At 34.4% G+C, this 27494-nt stretch overlaps 2 protein-coding genes across 6 annotated transcripts in view; one reads left to right on the forward strand and one right to left on the reverse strand.

Moving 5' to 3' along the window:
• Window positions 1-21353, reverse strand: part of LOC149780226 (pseudouridylate synthase TRUB2, mitochondrial-like) — a 32989-nt gene extending 11636 nt beyond the window's left edge. Inside the window, exons 1-6 of one of the 2 annotated variants that reach the window (XM_089936996.1) lie at window positions 21275-21353; window positions 18346-18478; window positions 14511-14639; window positions 10783-10863; window positions 6572-6633; window positions 4374-4455 (exon numbers count right to left, since the gene is read on the reverse strand). In XM_089936996.1, the coding sequence (XP_089793122.1) occupies window positions 4374-4455; window positions 6572-6633; window positions 10783-10863; window positions 14511-14639; window positions 18346-18460 (469 nt within the window). In that variant the 5' untranslated portion in view covers window positions 18461-18478; window positions 21275-21353. Of the gene's footprint in view, window positions 1-4373; window positions 4456-6571; window positions 6634-10782; window positions 10864-14510; window positions 14640-18345; window positions 18479-21214 lie in introns of both variants that reach the window. The other variant, XM_089936997.1, reaches the window with a different exon arrangement.
• LOC149780227 (uncharacterized) overlaps window positions 21148-27494 on the forward strand; it is a 33214-nt gene continuing 26867 nt past the window's right edge. Inside the window, exon 1 of one of the 4 annotated variants that reach the window (XM_089937001.1) lies at window positions 21148-21170. Coding sequence is in view for 2 of the 4 variants with exons in the window: in XM_089936998.1 (XP_089793124.1) it covers window positions 23830-23871 (42 nt within the window). In the remaining 2 variants the exon portion in view is untranslated. Of the gene's footprint in view, window positions 21171-23723; window positions 23872-24046; window positions 24560-24617; window positions 24683-27494 lie in introns of those variants that run through there. The other 3 variants (XM_089936998.1, XM_089936999.1, XM_089937000.1) reach the window with 3 other exon arrangements.

A 27494-nucleotide genomic window follows, 5' to 3' on the forward strand; every position in this document is an offset into this window, starting at 1 on the left:
CCTTTCTCCTTAATCACTAAAAAATAATGTCATACCTTTCTCCTTAATCACTATAAAACAATATTATACCTTTCCTCAAATTCATTAGAAATAAGAAGATCAATCAAAGACAGGAATGGCATGGTCAAGTCCATTAGAATATGAAGCCAATGTCAGGAGATCAATAAAAGGTCAGGAGTGGCATGGTCAAGTCTCTAGAATATGAAGCCAATGTCAGGAGATCAATAAAAGACAGGAGTGGCATGGTCAAGTCCATTAGAATATGAATTCATTGAAGTTTGGATTTGTATACATTACCTTGGATTATTGTGAACTCATTCAGAAACATTCTGGACTACATCACTTTGTTATATCAGGACATTAAAGACTATTTGAATTCATTTAGAATATTCTACTGTTCTGTTGTTTTGGATCTTTGATAGAACATTTGAAATTTAATTTACAAAACTTTAAGTGTCTCTTGAACATTCACTTTGCATTGTAGAGACATAAATTGCTTGTTGATTTTACTTAAGTTGTTGGTTTCACTGCTTTCTGTTAAATATTTAAAGACCCAGAGTTGTAACACAGTAAACTAAACTAAGCTGTTTACAGATGTAAACACTGTAGCCTTAGCAGTGACATGAATATTACCCGCCCCCTTTCTTCTATGTTGTGGATGTACATCAGATGTGAACACTGTAGCCTTAGCAGTGACATGAATATTACCTGCCCCCTTTCTTCTATGTTGTGGATGTACATCAGATGTGAACACTGTAGCCTTAGCAGTGACATGAATATTACCTGCCCCCTTTCTTCTATGTGGATGTACATCAGATGTGAACACTGTAGCCTTAGCAGTACTTAACATGAATATTACCTGCCCCCTTTCTTCTATGTGGATGTACATCAGATGTGAACACTGTAGCCTTAGCAGTACTTAACATGAATATTACCTGCCCCCTTTCTTCTATGTTGTGGATGTACATCAGATGTGAACACTGTAGCCATAGCAGTACTTGACATGAATATTACCTGCCCCCTTTCTTCTATGTGGATGTACATCAGATGTGAACACTGTAGCCTTAGCAGTACTTAACATGAATATTACCTGCCCCCTTTCTTCTATGTGGATGTACATCAGATGTGAACACTGTAGCCTTAGCAGTACTTAACATGAATATTACCTGCCCCCTTTCTTCTATGTTGTGGATGTACATCAGATGTGAACACTGTAGCCGTAGCAGTACTTGACATGAATATTACCCGCTCCCTTTTTTCTATGTGGATGTACATCAGATGTGAACACTGTAGCCTTAGCAGTGACATGAATATTACCCATCCCCTTTCTTCTATGTTGTGGATGTACATCAGATGTGAACACTGTAGCCTTAGCAGTGACATGATTATTACCTGCCCCCTTTCTTCTATGTGGATGTACATCAGATGTGAACACTGTAGCTTTAGCAGTGACATGATTATTACCTGCCCCCTTTCTTCTATGTGGATGTACATCAGATGTGAACACTGTAGCTTTAGCAGTGACATGATTATTACCTGCCCCCTTTCTTCTATGTGGATGTACATCAGATGTGAACACTGTAGCCATAGCAGTACTTGACATGAATATTACCTGCCCCCTTTCTTCTATGTGGATGTACATCAGATGTGAACACTGTAGCCTTAGCAGTACTTAACATAAATATTACCTGCCCCCTTTCTTCTATGTGGATGTACATCAGACGTGAACACTGTAGCCTTAGCAGTACTTAACATGAATATTACCTGCCCCCTTTCTTCTATGTTGTGGGTGTACATCAGATGTGAACACTGTAGCCGTAGCAGTACTTGACATGAATATTACCCGCTCCCTTTCTTCTATGTGGATGTACATCAGATGTGAACACTGTAGCCTTAGCAGTGACATGAATATTACCCGCCCCCTTTCTTCTATGTTGTGGATGTACATCAGATGTGAACACTGTAGCCTTAGCAGTGACATGATTATTACCTGCCCCCTTTCTTCTATGTGGATGTACATCAGATGTGAACACTGTAGCCTTAGCAGTGACATGAATATTACCTGCCCCCTTTCTTCTATGTTGTGGGTGTACATCAGATGTGAACACTGTAGCCGTAGCAGTACTTGACATGAATATTACCCGCTCCCTTTCTTCTATGTGGATGTACATCAGATGTGAACACTGTAGCCTTAGCAGTGACATGAATATTACCCGCCCCCTTTCTTCTATGTTGTGGATGTACATCAGATGTGAACACTGTAGCCTTAGCAGTGACATGAATATTACCCGCCCCCTTTCTTCTATGTTGTGGGTGTACATCAGATGTGAACACTGTAGCTTTAGCAGTACTTAACATGAATATTACCTGCCCCCTTTCTTCTATGTGGATGAACATCAGATGTGAACACTGTAGCCTTAGCAGTACTTAACATGAATATTACCTGCCCCCTTTCTTCTATGTGGATGTACATCAGATGTGAACACTGTAGCCTTAGCAGTACTTGACATGAATATTACCTGCCCCCTTTCTTCTATGTGGATGAACATCAGATGTGAACACTGTAGCCTTAGCAGTACTTAACATGAATATTACCTGCCCCCTTTCTTCTATGTGGATGTACATCAGATGTGAACACTGTAGCCTTAGCAGTACTTAACATGAATATTACCTGCCCCCTTTCTTCTATGTGGATGTACATCAGATGTGAACACTGTAGCCTTAGCAGTACTTAACATGAATATTACCCACTCCCTTTCTTCTATGTGGATGTACATCAGATGTGAACACTGTAGCCTTAGCAGTACTTAACATGAATATTACCTGCCCCCTTTCTTCTATGTGGATGTACATCAGATGTGAACACTGTAGCCTTAGCAGTACTTAACATGAATATTACCCACTCCCTTTCTTCTATGTGGATGTAGATCAGATGTGAACACTGTAGCCTTAGCAGTACTTGACATGAATATTACCTGCCCCCTTTCTTCTATGCTGTGGATGTACATCAGATGTGAACACTGTAGCCATAGCAGTACTTGACATGAATATTACCCATCTCCTTTCTTCTATGTGGATGTACATCAGATGTAAACAATGTAGCCGTAGCAGTACTTGACATGAATATTACATACACACACCCCTCTTCTACGCTGTGGATGTACATCAGATGTGAATACTGTAGCCGTAGCAGTACTTGACATGAATATTACCCACCTCCTTTCTTCTATGTGGAAGTACATCAGATGTGAACACTGTAGCCATAGCAGTACTTGACATGAATATTACCTGCCACCTTTCTTCTACGTGGATATACATCAGATGTAAACACTGTAGCCATAGCAGTACTTGACATGAATATTACATACACACCCCTCTTCTACGTTGTGGATGTACATCAGATGTGAATACTGTAGCCGTAGCAGTACTTGACATGAATATTACCCACCTCCTTTCTTCTATGTGGATGTACATCAGATGTGAACACTGTAGCCATAGCAGTACTTGACATGAATATTACCTGCCTCCTTTCTTCTATGTGGATGTACATCAGATGTAAACAATGTAGCTGTAGCAGTACTTGACATGAATATTACACACACACACACACACACACACATACATACCCCTCTTCTATGTTGTGGATGCACATCAGTGTTGACCTAGAATCCCCAAAACAGGAAACATGGGACACTGTCCCCCCACCCACTTCAGCTTTGGGGATATACAATATTTTAAAGAGACAATGGATGTTAGTTGTACATAATGCATTTGTACTGCTAAAAATGATTTGATAATCATATTTGCTTCATCAGTTCAGCCACCTTAACTTTGTCATCTGTATTGTACTATCACATTCCACTTGGCAATGACATTATTGCAATAAATTTGCATAATAATCAGATAATTCATTCAAACATGTTTGAATATCTGGTTAACGTGAAATGATCTACAACATGAGATCTTGCTCTCATACCATACCAGTATTTACTATTATAAATATATATGTTTTCTTAAATAATTTTGTTTTCAAATTAATAAATCAATAATTAAATGTCATTAATTCAATCTCAATTCAATCTAGTGGCCATAAAAGACTTTACATTGCAACTTGGCCAATCAGCTTTAGTGATTTGGACACAGATGTGGATCGACATCCGCTAACAAAAACCTATAGGCATATTTTTTTAAGCAAAAAAGCATGCTACAAAATTTGGAGGACATGTAACAAAATGTTGTGGGAAAGCTGTAATCCTGTGCTCCATGTGCAACACTGATACATGTATTTATGTTTATATAATAAATGTAAAGGTTTTCCAGCTAATAACTAGGCATCATAATAACTAGAAAACCCTTATAAAGAATGAACTTACGGTAAGTTGACCTATTCAGAATTTTTCCTTTAGGAGAAAAATTGTCAGTTGCCCAACCAAATTTGCCTCGTACATGATAAACCTGCAATGAAAAATGACACCCATTGGTGAATAATAAAAAATTTAGAATACACCACTGATTAACGCACCAGTTATGCTGCAGATGTAATGCATCCCCTATCCCCACTTTGCACAAATAAAATTTCCTCGAAACTCATTGAAAAGATAAGATGCTGTGGGCTTGAAACTCTGATGTAGCAAAAAATTCATACTGACATGGGCAGAAGTCAGGTGATGGGGAGGATAAGCCAGCTGATTTTATATATTACAACATGCATTCAGGTTCATACTATGTAAGCTTGCTAAGTGTTGCAGATACCTTAATATACTGACACTTTAAAAACACAGTCCGAACATTTTTTTAATCATGAAATTACAAACTGTTTGCTGGGTAGGAAAGTTGTTAGTCCTAACTGTATTAAGAACAAGATACAAAATAAAATATTTGGTTCTCTGATACGATGAAAATATCTCATTTTTGAATTGTAGATGTCAGTCTCTTAAATGGGTCAGCTGTTTAGGTTCATCATGGGATTCAGACTTTGACCCAACATAAGCAAATCATTCCAACAATTGGTAAGGCTCTAAATGTGTAAGCAGGACAGAGCAGCTTTAGCACACTTACTTTGCACCTCTAAAGTCTTAAGTTTGATCCCTGATTATGCACTGTATATGTCTAAATATGGTATATTCTTTTTTGCCAAAAATTATGTTTTCACCAGTAACTACATTCACGAAACAGGTACCTCACAAACATCTGGCTCATAGTAACCACAACAAATTGGTACCTCACAAACATCTGGCTCATAGTAACCACAACACACTGGTACCTCACAAACATTTAGCTCATAGTAACCACAACAAATTGGTACCTCACAAACATCTGGTTCATAGTAACCACAACAAATTGGTACCTCACAAACATCTGGCTTATAGTAACCACAACAAATTGGTACCTCACAAACATCTGGTTCATAGTAACCACAACAAATTGGTACCTCGCAAACATCTGGCTCATAGTAACCACAACAAATTGGTACCTCACAAACATCTGGCTCATAGTAACCACAAAAAATTGGTACCTCACAAACATTTAGCTCATAGTAATCACAAAAAATTGGTACCTCACAAGCAAGAGTCTCTCAAAGGGACTGATGCTTTGTTGAATGAAAAGAATCTGCTGAAATTTTCAAAACACGTTTCTTATCTTTATTTCTTTCCTTTCAGTTGCTTTGTACCTAAATCATCCCATAAGTTCATTGGAAATTCCAAGATACCAATTTGGTAATGAAAACATTTTCTTAAATCTTTGAATTAACATGTTCACAAGATAAGTGAATTATGAACATTGTCAGCATGTTGTTTGACCCTGAACATGATATCATAGACAGAAAATTATTGAGATTGTTTCGGATACTGGCAAGATGTATCACATTCAAAGTTTGATTAACTTCATAATTAATACTAATTGTTTCGAGAAAAAATGTTATGAGCGGGCATCATTAATGGTGTTTTCAAAATTATATGCACAAAATACAATCCTGCTTGTTTGTGTTATCATGCTTATAAGTCATCACAGACTCATTACAGATAAAACCCTAAGTCATGACTGCCGACATTATTATCAATGTCAGAGGATGCTATCAGCATTTTTACTGCTGAAACTTTATCCATATAAAACATAATGGCCTAGATCTCTTCAAACTTGATACAAGTAAATGACACAATCACATACAACATTTCCTGCTGGTTCAGAACACCAGTGCAAACTGGAATTATACAGGACAAATTATTCTTTCCAGGTTTCTTTTCCGAGCATATTTCACAAGTCATTTTTTGAACTTGTGCAAACAAATCCATTTATGTATCAAAATGCACTTGACTTGGTTCTGCCTAATATACTTTATCATGTGATCGAGTTCCATGTCAGTTTTGTCAATTTTTCTTTTAGATTGCATCACTCTATCAAAATATTTCTAAACTGGAAATTTGTAGGAAAGCCATGAGGTGTTCAGACTGATGACCATATAAGTGACCCAAGTGACTAATGAATAGATAAACAACCCAATGTGTAACTACAATGCCATGAAGGGAGAATTTCATTTATTCTAACTACCAGGAAACCAAATGTGACTTACCCGCAAGTATCTAGCCATTTTGATTGCACTAAGGTATTCTCTTCCACTGCCAACACTACATACTGCAAAATAAATGAGTGCTTTAAGTACATTTGATTACATATAGAATACAGGTTACAAAACCACTTAGTGTGAAACTAACAGGTTTCACCTTCTAATGACCACTCAGCAGTTAGCAACAAGGTCAGAGCTGGACCAATATATCTGTCATGATATCATATTTTTATTTTGATGGTCATTATATGACCATCAGAACAAGAAAATCATTGCTGGGACAGATTAGCCTTGGCCAGAGCCCACATAATGAACTCTCAAGCAATGCATAGCTGTAAAATGTGGGACCTTAATCCCAAGGTCAAAAGTTGAGTGAGCACATTGCAGGATGAACTGTCGTCGCTTCATAATCATGCATCTAAGTATGAGAAAATCCATCAATGGGTTAAGAAAATTTATGGACATAAACAACTTCAACCAAAACCGTAACATCATATTTCATGTAATATTTCATCTACGAAAAAATCATTAATTTCAGTGTATGAAAAATTATAAGCAAAATAAATAATTATCATTTTGTGGTAATGACCGTGTACGAAAAATAAAAGGATCATGCCTGAGAGAGAGATAGAGAGAGAGAGAGAGAGAGAATAATCTATATTGTTCAGTTACTTGATTGTAATTATGGATCCATTGTCAGTAGGCCACATGGCTATGCAGATGTAATATACATGCTAATTAAATACGCTTGACCTTTAGCTTGGTCTTTTCCAGAAAATACTGGATTGAAGACCAGATTCACCTCAACATATCAAATGAAGGAGGCTCTGCATTGGGAAATGAGTCCCCACGGGGTGTTGAGAATGTGTACGACAAGCCCATTAGCTCAAGAACAATATTAATCAATAGATACTTGTGCTGCAGCCAGTGGAAAAAAAATGACAAATGAATTTAAGAGAGAGAAAGAGAGAGAGAGAGAGGGAGAGAGAGAACAATAAAGCAACGTGTATCAAAAAATATTTTTATATTATAAACACAACATGTTATTTTCAAGGATATAATTTGTGATCCAACGTGGGACGAATATACAGAACAAATGCAAAAGTATTATGTACTGAAAAATTCATAATTTTCAAGAGTTTACAAGTCTTCCAGCTCAAAACTCTCAAACCATTCACATTCTTCGTCACTAGAAAGACTTTCCGATAGAGCTGCATTGTCACTCCTTATGTAATGGTCCTCTCGATCATTTATTGCTTTTGAAATGCCAGTAACTTTGAAACTACTGATTATCATGTCCTTTTTCTTCTTGAACTCTTCACTGGCGTCAAAAATCCAGTCAATCATCTGCTGCTTTGAAGGGGCTGGATTTTTTTTGGTTGCCTCCTCACCAGCTTCCCTGGTTGTAATATTTTTGGAAGCCTGGTCCTTCATGTACGTTGATCATTTTTTCCACAGCAGTCCTTGAAAGGTTTATTTAGATATACATCCAGTGGCTGCAGTTTACTTGTGCACTCACCGGGGATTACTGCCATTGTTTTTAACTATATGAGTCAAATGGCCATAGAATGAATCCAGCACCAGGAGAGAAGGTGTGTGCTTCATGCACTTTCCAACTTCATTAATATAATCCAACATTAGGTGCTCATCCATCCATACTTTTTGTTGAACTTTCACTAAAACTCCCTTTGGGATTTTAACATTTTTTAAGTTTTATTTTCCATGAAAGATTATCATGGGTGGCCACAAGTCACCAGATGCCAGGAATGTCAATACACAAGTTAAATGGCACTTGTCACTGCCAGTAGCTCTAATACACACCTCTCACGTCCTGACTTTATCAATTATCTTCCCTGGAACCAAGTGGAAATACACTGGTGTTTCGTCCATATTTCCAATTAAACATTCTTCAAATTCCTCCTCCCGCAGCCTTCTTATATATCTGGTAAAGAAGTCTATTTTTTTCCTCTATGTCTCGAGGTAGTTTTTTTGATATTGTATTTCTGCATCTCAGCACAAGTCAATTTCGCTTGAAAAAGCTATCAACCCATTCTCTTGAGCCCTGAAACTTTGGATTTTCCTCCTGAATAACTGCAGTAGCATAATTTTATAACATCTCAGTTGTTACAGGCAAATGATGGTCCCGCATACAGAGTAACCAGGATAAAATTTCTTGCTTCTTTTCATGCGAGGGTTGTCTGGCACCTGGGATGGATCCTTTCTTTGTCCTTTGAATATTTTTCAAAAACTCCATTTTCATCCAGCTTGATAAAGTACTTGGTGGTACTCTGCAGCTATGGGCCTAATTCCACATAGTTTTTCCTTCTAAACAATTTTTATTTTATCGTTACTGTCTCATTTCCTATTCTTTCCTCATACTGGTGACTTTGAAGTACCAGGAAACTGGCTTATATCCCTCATACCTCTGCTGTAGTCCACCTTGTCTACTGCAGGCTCAGACAATTTTTCAGCAACAATTGGCACTTTTTCAATAGCATCTTTTGGTATGATGGCATTATCTGCTGTATGAATATTTGATTTGTGCTGTTCAGCATTATCTTTTCCATTAGCGATCTTGGTAATTGCAGTAACAGACAGGTGATGGGCTTCACCTTTGTCTTTTCTGGGATGTCCAGGTCCAGTTTTCTGCCTTTTGTTTGGTGGTTTAGTGCATTTAGGTGGTGGTGGGATAAAAGTCTCTCCCTTTGGCAGGGGTTTAAAGAAACTTAATGGCATGTCCAACCACAAACGGTCCAAGATCTATGAAGATTCACCTATATATAAATCAAACTCAAGGACTCGATGACTTCTGTATTTATGATTAAAACTAACTGGGTTTTTATAGTTTTTACTCCATTACTATACTGAGACAATAACATTAATTGCCCAATGGTCTGTGGTCTTCACTTCATCCTGTACTGAGATATTATTTTTACTGGATAAATAAACTCAAATGGCTTCTGAACTTATTTTCAAATGCGTGCGTTTCTTTGTTACACTGACTTGATGTAATAAAGAGCACTCATTAGTGATGTTGTCCAGCTGTTAATGAAAAGCGGTATATATTGTAATGACAAAAACATCAATTATTATCTTTAGCTTTTTTTTCTTTTTCATTATTAGATGCCTCAGATACATATTTATGTGAAGATAACATAATTCGGGTTTGTTTTTCATTGAGGAAACAAATATTTATTTTTCTCATATGGGATTATACCAAATATACTCAGCAAAGAATAAACTAGTCATTTGCATATCTAAGTGATACATAAGTATTCCTTCTGACACTGTTTGAAATGTGATGCAAATAAAAAACACAAAAATATGTAGTGAAATACAATAATAAAAGAAAGAACTTATCAATGACCTACATGCATGATTATAAACGACGATTATTATATTGCATGAATCTCCTGTTTCACTATTCGATGCCTTAATTAAGAACATGCCCAAAGTTAGACACTATTCATAACTTCCTTAGCAAAACAATACCCTGGTCATTTGATGTACCTAAATGGAACTTTGGTATACTTTTGAAGCCGTTTAAAATGGAAACCTGTCTTCAATTTTAACAAAATGAAATAAAAATAATCGATAAATAAAAATGCAACAAAACAATGATTTTTTTTCTCTTATTCTTATCTGTAAAATTTAAAGGGCAGTACTTTTTTATCACTTTGGCAAAAGTAAATCTTCACAGTAGATCATTTTATGTATAAAAAATAATAGGATGACGATAAAAAATATGAAGTTTTGTGTATGAAAACTTATGATAGATTTAATTATTATTTTTATGGCTTGATGCTGTACAAAAAATAACATGAAATACGGTAAAACATTTCTAAGTGACCATGATCCTAAGGTGAAAAGGACATGTGAGTTTGTGACAATGAACTGTTTTAGCTTCATAATGATATATGTAAAGTATTTAACAAAATGCCATCAAGAAGTTGAGGAAATATATGCCAAAGAAAAACTTCAACCCAAACTTTAACTGTTAATGCCAGCAATGGCAGAAAAAAAGTTACTGCTAAGTCTCGTTTTTCCACCAATGTGAACACCACAAAAACATAGTCAAAAAGTAAAATTAGTACCATAGCAAAACCACCATTAGTGGCCTTACTTCCTCAAAGACAATACTGATGACCAATGTCATAAGCAGCCTTCTTCCTCCTCTACAAATGTACAGCAAAGGGTGATAATATTTTTTGTCTTACCTAGAACACCAGAGGAATGCTTGTTCAATCCGGTCACGAAGTGTACTCTGAAGTCTGGGGGAATGTAACGCTCACCAAGAACTAAAAAGAAAACAGAACCATTAAGTTTTCATAGTTCAAGATAGAAAAATATTCCCCAAATTGAATGTAACAATCTACTAAAGGCCAAGTCAAGTTTCCTTTCTTCAACTAAATAGGTTTCCTGCAATTTAAAATCTCTTTTCCTAATGCAGTAAAAATACAATACTTGATCATTATAATGCTGTTCATGGAAGCCATATGGTACACTGACTGCCTTATAATGAAGTGTATTATGCTTATAATTGTACTATATAATGGTTTTTACACTGTAATGAAGAGCCTTATAGTGAGGGAGTGCTTACTTCATACATAACACAAAGTTCTGTATTGAACAACTCCAACAGATCTGACTCCAAATCACTTGTCACATTAGAAACCCAATGACTCTAACAAGTTTGACTCCAACATACTTGATCACTCAAAGCTGTATTTAAGACCTGATATAATCTTTATCTTAATTTTTAATCTTGTTGATTCAAGCAACAGTTCTCTCTATCTGCTTTGCTAGGCTCTTTGAGCTAAATGAAATAATAAAGCAAACAGATGAAAGATCAACATTTTGAGGAATGTTATTCAAACTGTATCAACTTGAGAGATATTTTTTCTTCAAAGTAATTTCTCAACTGACACATTCTTGTCTGAAAAAGTAGATCAAGCTGATATAATAATTCAGGAAAATAAATTCCCTTACAGCCATATGTAACTTGAACTTTCTGATAAAATATACACTCAATGCAATCAGAATAAAGCATGGGAAGCCATCACAAAAAACTTTTTTGATCATCCTACACACCATACACACCATCTCCAGGGTTTAAGTCAACACACCATCTCTTTGGCTGCAGTGAGTTTTTCAAACACCCTACCCAACATCTCTGGGATGGGATTTTTAAACAAGTATTGTCATACAGCGAAACCTGTCCTAAATGGTCACCTGAGCTCAGTGGTCACTTGGTCACAATGGCCATACTAACATTTTCTGCATTCAGTGGCCATGTGTTTATTAACCATGTAGTGGGTTCACCCTGTCTTCAGTGGTAACTGGAACATATCAGTAGTGACAACTACAAGTATACAAATTAAACTTCTTTTCTTTGATGAGCAAGGCATAGTATATATAAATATATATAATGTAAATAGATGTTTAAACATTTCATATTTCGACTGTACTTACTGTAATCCAGTGAACTCAAAGGTGTCAACATATCAGCTTTAAACACTACAGGAATTTGTTAATTGTCACTTTAAGATCTGAATAAAAGCCATTAATATTAATAAATACATACACCATTATTTCTCTACAAGAGAGAACATAACACCTAGTGTAATTGGCAAACAAAAAAACAAAACAAGTGAGGATCCAGTATCCTTGTGTTTAATTTTTTAAATTAAATTTTGTTATTTATCTTTTCACTGAATAGCTTAACTAAATAAATGATTGTTGGTAGCATACTACCATTGCTAATAATAAAAACTATGAAATAATAATAATGCTAATACTATTTGGTTCATAATACATAAATTTGTCATGAACCAAGTCTGAAAGCTGAACCTGCCTTGAAAGTTCATAGGTCACCCTCCTACAAAGGCCATGTTTGTGCCTATCCATGTGTGGCTGCTGAAAACTGGTTTGACTTGTCCTCATGAAACTGCATATAAAATTTGATCATCCTCCTCTAACTGATTTAGATAAGGTAAAATAAGAGTACATATTAACTATGACAATATGACCTTTTACCCAAATTCTTTCCTCATCAAGAACAGTATCCAGAACTGAAAACCTTCCATGTCATTTATTCATACTCATAAAACATGATATCACATATTAACAACTTCTCTTAAATGGTTTTCAGGAGTTCAGGTAAAATAGATGAACACATATTATTATCAATGAAATAATATGACCCCTTGACATTATCTCTTCCTCTCCAAAACCTTTCTTATCATCTACTTGTCCTCATGAAACATCAATGAACCCCTCCCCCACAAGGGACCTGCATCTAGGATCTGAAACCTTCGCTTTCATGTACCCATTCCACTAAAACATAGTAAAGCACACATGAAAATGTGACCTTCAACTGTCCACACACATGGGCACACACATGGGATCTGCATCCAGGATGTGAAACCTTACTGTCATGTACTCGTCCTAATGAAACATCATACTAAATGCATGAAATGTGAACCTCAACTGTCACCCCTCCCCACATAGATAGAGTGACCTACATCCAAGATGTGAAACCTTCGCTGTTATGTACTCATCCTTATAAAACATCATACCACCAGCATGAAAATGTGACCTTTGACCACAAACGCACTACACACATGAAACCCACATCCAAATTCTGAATGTCATCCTGGTTTGGTTTTTGTGGGTTTAATGCCATTTCTCAACATATGATAGGCTATACACTGCAAAGAATCCTGGAATAACCACTGCTCCTCATCATCATGTACTCATCCTAATGAAACACCATACCAATTTCTCTCCCTAAATTTGTGTTGGTGTTCAGGTTACAAGGAAAAGTGTGACAGATGACCATCAATAATCATATAGCCAAATAAGTGTGGATAATGGAAAGAAATATAGGAACTATAGCTTTCTTTAATGAATTGAAATAAAGAAAGTATAAAATAATCTTTTTTCAGTTGTAACAAGCTTTCTATTTATTTACATGTAATCAACAGCAACTGAATTTTTATTCAGCCCATTATTATCTATATACAGGATGTATATTTTCATTTACATGTGACAATAACCACATGACCAATAATGCTTATTACTGTCCATCATTACCTATATACAAGATGTATATTTATTTACATGTGACAATAACCATGTGATAAATAATGGTTACTCTGTTGATCATTACCTATATACAGGATGACATCAATTATTCTACACTGATTCCAATGAAAATTTAAAACAAAAAGAATGAACAACCATACTGTAAGATATGGTCCATTCATGAATATTAGTCATAAAAGAGTTCACACTTAGTTCCTTTTAGTGACAGAAAACTAGTAAGGTGATCTATTTAATGGTAAACTCCCTTAAACAACCATTTCTCATATGGGGCAGGGTCTGACTTTTTCTTCTCTTTGATTCCATTTACACCTTTAACCTTTTCTCAACAGTCACCTCCATTATGCTTCCAAAACTTATTCATCCTCCCAATATGGATGAAGTTTTTATATTTTTTGGATCTGGTCACAAATTTTGCCTTCACAAATTTAAGTAATGATCAGAGAATTACAAAATCACACAAATTAAAATAGACATGTTTGTCAAACTTGTCAATATACAAAAAATCTACAGTGCAGAAATTTCTTCGTATATATTAGTAACATGACTCGAAATAAGGCTGTAAGTACAAACTGAGTTTATCATGCTTATCTAAACAAGTCAAGCCATCTGTAATTACCTGTAAATTAGACTATTTTTTAATCAAGACAAAATCTCAGGCAACATCTAACAGCAATTTCCTAAAGATTGCACCAAAGACTAGTTTTTCAAATGTCCAATGATCATAATGGGGTATATCTTTGACATAAGCTGGTCATGTTTATTGCTGAATTGTTTGTACCAATTCTGCATTGATACTGTAGTAAAGTACAGAAACTCTATGCAATTCTATTCCACTTACCTAATTTGTGATCTGACAGTGTTGTAAGGGACATGGGCTCTGTGGTTACTGATGGCGTTTTCACATTTGGGTTTGGATCTATCTCCCTCATCTTTCTCTCATAAGGATAGCATGGTTGGGCATTTAGATCTGTAAATAATTATGTACATTAAAAAAATCTAAACTGTTATAGCTTCGGTCCTATGTGAAACACCAGTTTAGATAGGCTACTGTTTTATTTAGGTTCTACTAATGTTGAATATACTTAAGTTATAGCTTTACTGTGTGTTTTACTGTGTTCAATTATTAACTATAATGATTGGGTTAAATTGTATTAAGGGTTGGATCATGTTGTTGAGCTTTTTTAATATCTTCATGACAAGTATATATTTCAAGACTGATCAAAACTGGATCAGAAAGAAGGCCTTCAGAGTGGCAACAAGCAATTGTTGACGATAAACAAAGGATGACACAGAATGCACAATAGACATGGGGCCATATCATTAGATCTCTGCCAGGTGAGCTAAAAAACACAACAGAATATGACAAACTTTGACAGAAAGTGTAAAAATGATGCTGATCTGACATCAAATGAGGCTACTAAACAGAAAAACCCTGGATGATTTCTTTTAAAAAATGGCTAACAGAATATCACCCAATTCACAGAAATTATTCTGGCATGAAGGGTTTTCAAGTTTCTACAAAAAAGACATTGATATGCTGACAAATCTGACTGCATCAACTAAAATAAGAAATATATATTTAAGCAACTTCTAAAACTGCTTAACTAAATCTGATAGGAAGCATCTTGAAGTGAGGGGCTTTTAAACTGATTACAACAGATGATCTGACATCAGTTATAGCCTCCATTACTTAAGTAGCAAAAAGCTCAAAACTTATTTTGAAGACCCTCCCCCCCCCCCAGCTCAAATGAATTTAGCAAAACTGACAGAAAGCATCATGACATGATGGCTTTACAATTTTTAAAAAATATTTTGACCTACAACCAAATCTGGGGCCCCATGTAGCAGTGGTCTAATGACATTAGTAATGTGCTGGATCAATGCCATCTTCTATCTGTGTAGATTCAAGTCTTGGGCTTGGCCAATGTGAGTATGTAAGAAAACTTTTCTTTCCAGAGGTTTTCCTGGGTTCTTCCTCCACCAGTTAAAATGGCCACCACATATGGCCAATCTTGTACTGAAAAATGGCATTTAACTCCATAGCAAAAAAAATAATAGTCATCACATTTGGGCTGCCAGTGAATGCTTTTATGTTCCGAATACAATATCCACTTTTCGTTGTATAAATAATACATGAATTTATGATTCCTGTTGAACTTTTCACACATGAAGCTTGAAGAAATGAATGAGATCAAATGCAAATTATTACTCAGTAGGTTTAAAGGTCGATTTCTAACAAGGGTAAACAAAAATGCTAATATTTCACCCAGCAAATGCAATAGGAAAGGTATTGTACTCTGACAGCTGCCACCCAGTTTTGATAGTAACCTAATTTTTGGCTAACTGTCTGTTGCAAAACAACAAATTAAAAAGCATCAAGGGTGTAAGAAATGTACAAAATAAAGTCATCTCATTCATCAATTTATAATTTCTACAGACCTGGCAACCCTAGCAAGACCTTTTCAGTAAGGCAGTCAATTTTTTTTCCATAAGCTGGATCAGTTTTCAGTAAGGTGTAAAAAATATATCATGTTCTGCTATTGTAAAGGTGGAAAACATACACTTAAAAGTCAGAAGGTATGATTCAAGACTGATGCAGCGATGGTAAATGTTGTATTCAACTCAAAATTTTGTAAAGTTTACTTAAACCTTAATTAGGACAATCACAGTTTCACAAACTGCAAATCCAAACCCTATGGAGCTCAATCACCTTTTCATATCTCTCAACTTGACATAATCCCTACCAAGAAAATAAACTTCACTGGGGCAGTGGTTATGGCAATCATCTTTCCGCCATGTGACATACTCAAATAAACACATGATGTCCGCTAAACGTAAATGTTGCCATTATTACCTTTCATTTGTGTAACAAAAACAAGCAAAAGCTTGATCATGCAGATGCTTTCATCACAAAATATGTGTATTTTAAAGTGTCTGAGATACTGTGGTAAAGTTAGTATGGTTCAATCCACTGAATCTAATATGAAACCTGGATCTGAATCGAACATGGACAAATCAGTATCAGGATTCTACTATAATCGTTTTTCTGTAATCCTTGCTTTTATTCTGTAAGTCTGTATTTTTCGTGTCTTTCTTTTTCTTACACTATTTGGCTTGAAGACTGAGTAAAATTAATGTTTTAAATTACTACTTCAAACATGGTATGTTCTGACCAATTACAAATACTTTCCTAATTTTCCTAGCATTTTCCCCCATACTGGTAGGTGATCATTAGTCTTTGTTTCCTTCAGAAAAAGTTAAACTAGCAAATGTAAATTGATGATGTTTGATGCATTGCAGATGCTAGTTTCAGTGTCAAATGAGCCCAAAAATTCCAATATTGAGCAACCCTAGAATACCACACAGATTATGATTTTTATGTCTATACATCTTTGGCAGAAAAGTTGCTTCTTATTACTTGTAATTCCAATTCTGGTATTTGGAAACAAAACTTAAAGAAAATTTTAATGCTCCACAAAAACATAAATTGACAATTAAAATCGGTATACAACTGAAAATTCAAATTTACAATGATACATTTAAAAAGTTTAAAGTGTTGATGAATTAAATAGTTTAAATCACACCACAATATCATCAGGTTACAAAGCAATGTACCTAGGGAAGTTACAAAGCAATGTACCTAGGGAAGTTACAAAGCATGGTAACTCAGGCTATAACAGAAAGTTACAAAGCACTGTAACTCATGTTAGAACAGAAGGTTACAAAGCACTGTAACTCATAACAGGATGTTACAAAGTAATGTAACTTGGGCTATAACAGGATGGTAAAAAGCTCTGTAACTCTGGCTAACAGGAATTATTAAGTTTCTTTGGGCTGCTTTAAGTCCAATGTCATACAGCTTCAAACGGAACAAACATTGTGTGACTTAAATTTAATGTCTTTTGAACCAGCAAAAATTTGTGTACTTTGGACAAGGTAAGTTCATTTCTTGATTACATTCGAGCAGCCATTTTGATCAGGTGTTTGCTTTTGACAGTGCATTGTTTCCTATTATCACATATAAACAAATTTCAGTCATAGTAAATAAGTAACATAAAGGGGTGCTGATATTATTGCCACTGCTTGCTGCAGCTGCACACAATTTCACCTTATAGCTGTCACTCTTTCAGAACTACTGGTACTTAATAACTTAAGAGCTGAACCACATTGTTTCCTCACTTACCTCCATAATCTTAATTTAGTTTTATTTACTATACAGCTTAATGTTGTTCTTCTGTGTTTTGTCTTCAATAATTACAAATCTTTATTCAAACAGTGAATCGGCAACAGACTATACTGGTATCTAACTTAGTGGTGTTACAACTATATCCATCATGGCAATGCCTCAAACCTGTACTAAAGATGCTAATGCTTTAAATTAATTGGCCAGAATTTGAAATTGATGCTACTGCAATAAAATTTTGGTATACATGCAGATTTCCATTCACTTAGCACATTCATTCAAGGCACAATGAAAATCAGAGTTCATTCTCCTTTAGTCTGTCTTTCAAACAGCTACTCAGGCAAGACAGTGCTCCTTATTTGTAACTATTTCTAGGAGCATCAAAGTGACTTGTCCTACAATTGATAGTCCCATCTTTGGATCCACAAACCTGCATTATAGGAGAAGCAGCAGTGTCCTGAGGGATGTACAGTAAAGAACTATGTATTACCTCTGGCCAGGTTTCTTTGGATGTGTTCCACAACAGAACTGCAATGAACACCTTTTGGCTTGTATACACAGAAGACTCCATTAAGCATCCGATACAATGTTGGGCCCCAAGTCATGGTCAATCTTACTCCTTGCTGAAAAGGAATACATCAAAATCTATTCATTTAATATCACATATGACATTCAAAGGTGATCAAAATTCTCAGTTTTTAGTGAATTGTCCAAAATGCCAATAGTTTTTAGTGAACTGTCCTAAAATACTGATTAATGAATAATACAATCTCAGTAGTCCTAGTTTTTGTGAATTTGGTTGGTTGATTGGTGTTCTAGGGCAAAGCACCACAAGTCAGGTGATTTAGCACCAAGGCAATTGTACTGAATGAGATACAAAAAGGTTATTTTCATAACTGACTGTCCCTAATTCCCTAACTGCAGTTATGATAATAAGGGAGACAACAAAACATGGGCTAATTTTAGGACACATACCCTACCTATTAGGTTTATTGGATTTAAAGCTAGGTTTGTGGCAAAAAATGTGTAGCATATATGTTAATTATCATAATCTATTTCGTGTCACAGAATCTATTAACAGTAACTTAACATCAGATGTTTTGCTTCATTATTAACTCCTAACTATGACCATGACATTGATAATAAGTACAGTGCTATTTGAGAATTGACTGAAATATTCCTGTTTTAGTATACTAAGAATAACAGACATGTCATACTTGTCCAATGTTTTAGTATCCTTAGAATAATGGACATGTCATACTTAGCCATATTTTGGTATGCCGAGAATAAAGGACATGTCATACTTATCCATAAATGTATTTTGGTATACCAAGAATAAAGGACATGTTTAAAATAAAATTCAAGTCACTGTACTTCAATAATCTAAACATATTTAATTGTCTGCAGGGAATCCTTCAACAGTATCTTAAGAACATCACCAAAGCATATAATCCAGTGAACTCAGCAAACCACAATTTAATACTCTGTTCCTTAGTTCATGGGATTTTAAATATAATTTTTGTGCTTTTTTTCATTTAATATTTGTGTGTGTATATGAATATGTGTGCCAATGATACACGACATTGCTAAGTCTACAGTTTTTGTCTGAACTGAATGATTTACAGGATAAATATTTTATTCTCTAAATTAAAATTTCCAGTTACCTTATGTAAGTATTTTATATTACTTATATCAGTAAGTATATAACGTATGTAAGTAGACAAATTATTCTGAAATGTACAACATGACTTATCTGGGTCACACACATTACCCCCCCCCCCCCCCCCCACTTCTTGGCACAACAAAATAATGACATATGCCGAGTTTCAAATATAAAACAGTCTCAATGGTTGGCATGTATGACGAGTTTATGAGAGATTATGAATGGGTGGCATGTATGATGAGTTTATGAGAGATTATGAATGGTTGGCATGTATGATGAGTTTATGAGAGATTATGAATGGTTGGCATGTATGATGAGTTTATGAAAGATTATGAATGGTTGGCATGTATGATGAGTTTATGAGAGATTATGAATGGTTGGCATGTATGATGAGTTTATGAGAGATTATGAATGGTTGGCATGTATGATGAGTTTATGAGAGATTATGAATGGTTGGCATGGTTGATGATTTTATGGCAGATTATGAATGGTTGGCATGTATGATGATTTTATGGCTGATTATGAATGGTTGGCATGTATGATGATTTTATGGCAGATTATGAATGGTTGGCATGTATGATGATTTTATGGCAGATTATGAATGGTTGGCATGGACGATGATTTTATGGCAGATTATGAATGGTTGGCATGGATGATGATTTTATGACAGATTATGAATTGTTGGCATGTATGATGATTTTATGGCAGATTATGAATGGTTGGCATGGATGATGATTTTATGGCAGATTATCTAATGGTGTTAGATTTCTTGATAATTTTCTGAGCATGGTGATTCAGTTTGATAATGTAAAAAGCTGACATACATTTGAGACTCTGAATGGGTGACAAGTAGATTCAGGAACACATACGTACGAATCAAATATGATAGCTATGTAAATATCTTGTTTAATAATTTACAGCCATTATAAACTACAATTTATATTAACATGTGTTCAGCCTTTGTGATGCGAAATGGAATTTTAGCATATGGAATGGAACTATATCTAAAATTATTATTCTACTTATTAATAACATCAGATTCAGTCTGAAATAATTGACAGTATTATTTGTTAAACGATTTAATTTTGAAAACTGATACTTTCACAGACACAATTTCATTTCATATGCTATAATTCAATTTGCTTTACAAACTTACATTTTTAACAATATTACAAAACACTTGAAATAAAGATTTTTCAACTTATCCTTATATTGTGAACGCTTCATTTTGCATGCCAATTTTCTAGTTTGCAACTCAAATTAATATGCAACAGCACTGAAACGAAAGACTGCTTTTAACTATCATAATTATGATAGAGAGGGTCCTATGTCAGAAAGGGGCATTGGGGTAATCTAAGGTATTTTTGTCACTGTATGATTTTATCTTTTAGATGATTGTTTTTTTTTTCTTAACATCAAGCTCGCGTCGAGCACCTGTGGTCAAACATAAATTTTTAAGCAATATGACAACAAAATCTATTAAAATATCTCGAATATAATTATAGCAAACCAGATATTTATATTTATGTTATTAGCTTGAAATGTATTCAACAAAAATAATATTTTTATGATGTCATGTCGTAAAATAAATCCATTGCGCATTTAAGATTTACCAGTTATTTAAGCATGAGAAATAAAGCTTTACCAACTAGGTAAGAAGGCAATTACACTGCATTGATTGATTAAAAAAGAAGACCTTTCTAGTTTATAAAATTGATCTATTTATCGTTCAGCGTGTACATCACAACATCATTACATCAAAGACGATGAGGAGTCTTCAGTCTTCTGTACCTCGTCTTATTTTTTGTATAGCGACGGATCCTACTAAACACCGCAAGACGCACAAAGATAGGCGAAGACGGCAAATAGACATAATAAACAAATAATGGTGGAAAATACTGAATGTTGGTTCCAGCTTTATAAACTATAAATGTTTATATTGTCCAAATATAGCTTGTTTTTCTAAATGTCTAATTGCACTCACAATCATACTGATTTATTGTAAATATTCAGAAATGTCTTTTGTCAACAAAAATTAAATCTTATTATTATTTGTAAGATAATTTTTTAAAATCTCATTTAAAAATGATTCAGTAAATCCGTGTCATTCATTCCTATGAATGAAACAAAATGCTTTGGTTTACATGTTTTTACGCAATGGATATTGATCTTCATCCACATGAGATTCAGTGATGTTTGTTTTATCTTCTTGCTGTTTTGTCTCATTATACATGTGAGAAGATGTTTTGATCTGGCAATAGCATTTTATCTTCCCTTTTGCCATGACCTTCAGGTTTTCCAAACCATTTTCAGCAGCCTACAATATGGTTCTTTACGTTAACTCAGTATAATGTGGAATAGTGATCCCAGTATAACCAAAATGTTACCTCAAAACGTTACCTCCAAATGTTCATAGATACGCATGATTAATCTTTAAGCATAATAAGTCATTTTATAAATGTATGTTCTGCTCTAATACACTGTAAATTTTTTACTTTATAAAAACACAATGGATAATGTAACAAAAATAAAGAGGAAAAATCCTAATAACAGATTAATAAACTTATTCTATTGCATAGTCAATATTTCAAACTTTCCTTATTCAGCTATCATCAGGGTCGTCATTTCAACTTTGTTTTTGTTGTTGGGGGAAAACTTGATTCGGGAGGGAGGGAAAAAACTTGATTCGGTGAGGGGGGGGGGGACTTGATGGGCTTGTTAATTTTCATATATAGGCAACATAAATTTTACATTTTACAGCACATGCAAATGGGGGAGGCATTTGTCTCCCCCCCATCCCTCCCATGATGTCCCTGGCCATAATGTTAACTGATTTAAAGTAAGTGCATGTCTACACAGCTACTTTTCATCGTAACATGCATTGATGATAGTCAATCAGTTTACCATAGCAATTCATTACCATATACCATACATTGATATCAACGGTAAATATTTTACAGTATTATAAGTTTAAAAACATATGTATCCTTGTACTACCGCTATATTAAAAGTATCAAATAGATTAAGATATTAAAAGAGAATGTTCTACACATAGACAATGCAGATATTTTCTATACATATTTTTAATTTCTAATTCTTATATATTTATTCATATAAATATAAATATTTTACAATATTGTAAGGATTTGCCTGTCTATTTCTTGATTAACATTTACCATAGTTAAATATATTTTTAGAAATTGACACAAGGGCATTTCATTGTTGAAAAAGAGAAAAAGTTAAATAACAATTAAAACTGAAGACTATTCAACTTACATTTGTCAAAATATTTAATTTTATAAAGAAAGAGTGATCAAAGCAGTCAATTAAAAAAAAAATTCTTATGTATTTATTTATATAAATTTGAGTCAACAGTAAATATTTTTCAGTATTGTAAGTATAAAATGTATATGTACTGTCTTTGTCTTATTCCTTTTCTCAACACTTATCATTATTAAATATTTTAAAAAGTTACATGATCAGTTAGAAAACGGGAAAGTATAAGTAACTTCCATATGTGAAATATTTATTTATTATAAAGAAAACAATGATCAACACATATACAAGCAAACATATAATTCTTATATGTTTATTTATATAATTTTTTATCAAAAGTAAATAATTTCCAGTATTGTAAATATTTAATATCTCCACAACATCTTTGCGCGCTTATCATTTTCCAGTAATTACTATATGTACATATAAAATATGTATTCACGAGGAATATTCTGCATCAGTTTTCAAAGAGATAAATATTCCACAAATAATGATGAGAAGATTTGATTGTTTTGAGAAAATGCATTACTGAATATTTAACTTAAAAATTCATCAAAATGTTGTGTGGAAATATGTATCTAAAAAAGAAGAAACAGCAGCACAGATATAATTCCTATCTATTTTTTATTAGAATTTTATATCAACCGTAAATATTTTCCATTATTGTCAGTTTAAAAGTCTATATGCCGTTTTCACTATGCGTTGCACTGTCTTTGTAGTTTTTGTAGGTCCGTACTTGACTGGTGTACATCGATATATTTTTTCGCGAACTCTTTAACTCATAGATGGAACGAAATAGACGACCAGTCAAATGACAGGGATTTTATGCAAATACAGGACAAAATATAAAAGGAATATATTTTACAATATATTCTAATATGCTATAAATGTGAGTACATACATTTGAAAAATTAAACATACAAGTGATATATCTATTTATATAAAAGAAAATTTTACTTACGTTTAAAAATTGCTTTTGTACAATATTTCTTTTTCGTTACTTTGGAGACTGTGTGCTTTATATTTATAAAATGGATGCGCCCATGTAGACGTACACGAAACTTATTTGCTAACCAGGTGAACTGTTGTAATATGTAAAAACAAAAACAGAAACAAGGATAATTTAAAATTGGATGTGAATGTTTTCGACTTGGTCAATTGATTAATTTTTTTTAATCAAAGGTATCGTGGTCATGACGGTCGATTGATCGAAAATAATATTAAATTTTAGATTGCCTCCTTAGGTTATGCATATCAAGTGTGAAGAAAAAAAAACTTTGATATATTCCGATAGATTAAAATCTAAATTTGGTTTTTGGTGTAGTCTTTTTTCTATATATTTCATGGTTCGTAGGAAGTTTCAGTTCATAGATATATTCATAAATCGCGTGTACTGCACACACGTGTAACGAGTTTTTAGACTATCCTCCATTACGTCTCTCTGATTACACATAGAGGAGGAGTGTCACACATCAGACTTTGTAAAATTCTTTTAAAAAGAGCTAAGACTAAATATTCCTTTCATTGACTTTTTTTTCAGGACTTCGTTTTACACGGGAATGAATTTCCTCACAAACCAGAACTTAGTCCAGGTTTTTCTGGCTCATATAGATCAAATCGTGGCACTTCTGGAAGTACTACGAGTAAAACATCGTTATTTCCCCTTCTTTACCTGTCCCTACTGGGAACTCTGAATGCCCACAATGGATTTGGCTCCTTTAGGATGACTTCACATGCACCCTCAACAGTTTGTCCTTTTTACGAGGTGAAAATCACACACACACATTCTGTATTGGCTCTGAATCATCTAGTACCAGACTTTCATAACAATTTGCGTTGGTGGATTAATTGGGACAGATTCTAGACAGGGTGGACCCTACTCCTACATGTAAGACATAGCACATGTTGATTTTCTTTAGGTGCTATGTCTAACTATCCAAATAATGGCCTTGTATAGCATGTTCTGATGTCAGAGACATTGGAATGAGTAATCAAAGTTTCAGGAACATCAAACACACTTGGCAGCCTATATCGACACTCTTCCACTAATTTATGTGTAATTAATATACATGCTGTGCTGTCTTTATCCTGGTCGAATGAAAATATGATACAGTAAAACCTGTTATGAGAGACTGCCCCTTCTGCCAACCAAAAGCGGTCTCTCAAGACAGGTGGTCTCTCATAAGAGGTGTGTGAAAATGGACTGGTTTTCAGGGTCAGTAGTTAGCATTGTTGAAAAATAAATAATACCCGTACTCACTGTACATGTATCATATCCTTTATTCATAAATCTTGTTACATATTGCAAGCATTCCTCTCAAAATATCTTTATATAATAAAGATATACATCTATCAAACAACGAGAATTAAATTTATGTTTCAACATCACATTAATATGTACAAAAAATGAACAGTTAGATATGATGTATATATCTTATTCTATACACTTATTCACTTATTTTTTAAGAAATCCATTATACTTCTTTGTTGACATGTTTTACTCAGCTGTTTGGTCTGAACATGTATCTCCATTTCTGAGCAAAGAAGCAAAATTTTGGGATCACCATGTTGTAAAGCATATTCTTTAATCTCTTTTAAATGTTCTATGACTGTAGAATGTGAAATAACCTGAGGCAGAATTTCACCAACAGATGACTCATTGTCACTATCACTGTCTGCAGTTGGAGAAGACTGTAAACTGTCCATCGTGCCGTGGCATATTTCCTCTGTGCTTGTGCACCTTTCTGCCATTCATTTCTAATGGACTCCTTGTCTTTGATTACATTTTGAACTTGCGTTTTACCGACGCTTAAGCTTTCTACTATTTGTGAGCTGTCTCCCCTTTTTCATTTCTTTCAATGACATTAATTCTTTCTTCCAGTGTTAAAATTTTTCTTTTTTTCAGCGGAGGTCTGCCATTGTTATTAGTGTTGACATTATAAAGACTATCAGTTTTGATCAGGTTTTGGGGAAATGTGGAATAAATATATATTATGTACCAATGAATGAAACCAAAAGACATAATAAACTCATCCAGAAACAATACATTTATTCTGATACGAAGTTTAAATCAACATTGTTATAGCTCGATAAACAAAGGTTGCGACCATCTGCACCCAGGTAAACAGATGGTGGCTTGGTGAAACACTAACAAAAGAAATAAAAAATTATATAAAAAAAATCCGGAAATGATTCTCACTTACTAGTATTAAAGACAATGAGCTCATTCACCCTCCAGGCATTATGGATTAACTGGAAAGACAAACGATGTACTCATACCTACACTGAAGCCCTTTCAAATGATTTCTAACTGGGACATAAGGACTACCGTCGTTTTGTGAGTTTTCATAAAGATAAAGAAAAAATACAAACCTCTAAATTGACTGCGTATATCCATCATTATTCCCTTTGATGTTACTCTTACTGGCTATTCACATGACTTCAGCACTACAATGGCGGTTAGTGACGTACTTTAGTATGGTTTACTGCAATTTACAAATGACACCGTACGCTGGAGTTGTAAATTTCACAAAACTGGTACTGTAGCAAGACAAATTCTTTTTAAATACTTTATTAGAGTAATCTTTACTATTTATGCAGTCTTTGTTACAAATGATTAAATGATGGTTAGAGGTGTTTATCTCGATATATGGTTGTTCAACTATAGTGTTATTTAATGTGCACTTTGTTTGCATACTACATTGATCCTGAGCTCTAGTGTTCACAAAGGATTAAGTTAAGGTCAGTGGTGTCAATCTGTTTTTGTTTTTTTTGTGATGCGGTCGTTCATAGCAGTGTCAAAATGCATATTTTGCCAAGAAATCATGGTCGCTGGTTGCGTTCAGCAGGTGGTCGTTTATAACAGAGCGTTTATATAGTAAAATCGATCCGTGCATTACAATTGTGGCCGGAAATGACAGGTGGTCGCTCATAGCAGAGGTTGCTCACGACAGGTTTTACTGTACTAGCAAATGGACACATTTTCAGTTCTGTTGACATACATTTGAATTTGTTGCAGTGGTGCGACAGTAGTTGAGGTATGCTCAAATAAGTACATGTTGGGGATAAGTGTCTTGAACGAAATGAACCGTTGCTTACAGTTCCAATAGGCATAATATATATATGTATTAATTTCATTAGAGAATAATATTTCAACTTAACCCGATTTCAGCATACCCGGCTTTCATCGCTTTCCAGCCAACTGAAATGTAGGCCAACGAAACTTGAAAATAGGTCCATTTCTTTTGTGAGAATTTGAATTTATTAGAGAAAAGACATCAGAGTAAGTAAAGTCTGATTAAAACATTATGACTTTACTTTGTAGAAAAGCGTCGTTATTTTAGTTGTCATTTGTTTGAAATATTTCTGAAAATTTGACTTTTGTAACAATGTTAATTGACATCAAAACACGTTACACAGTGTTGTTTGTAAGACTTTGACGCCTTCAACATACAACATAAATATCAGCGTCTGGTCTTACATGTAGGATTAGGTGGACCTATGCATGCGTCTGACCTCTGCGTGACTCCTGTTTGTTTGCTGACTCATCAGATTCGAGTTGGGGTTATTGTTTATAGTTGGAGGGTGTAATTCTTCAGGGTTATTGGACTCTGGATGATTGTAACCTCCACATCAACAACCTAGAAATGAATGCTGGATGTCAAGCATTGCAACGTTGCATCAGCAAGTAACTTGATGTG

Source organism: Sinohyriopsis cumingii, chromosome 16 (genome assembly GCF_028554795.1).
Source record: "Sinohyriopsis cumingii isolate HCF-2022 chromosome 16, ASM2855479v2, whole genome shotgun sequence".
Lineage (NCBI taxonomy): Eukaryota > Metazoa > Mollusca > Bivalvia > Unionida > Unionidae > Sinohyriopsis > Sinohyriopsis cumingii.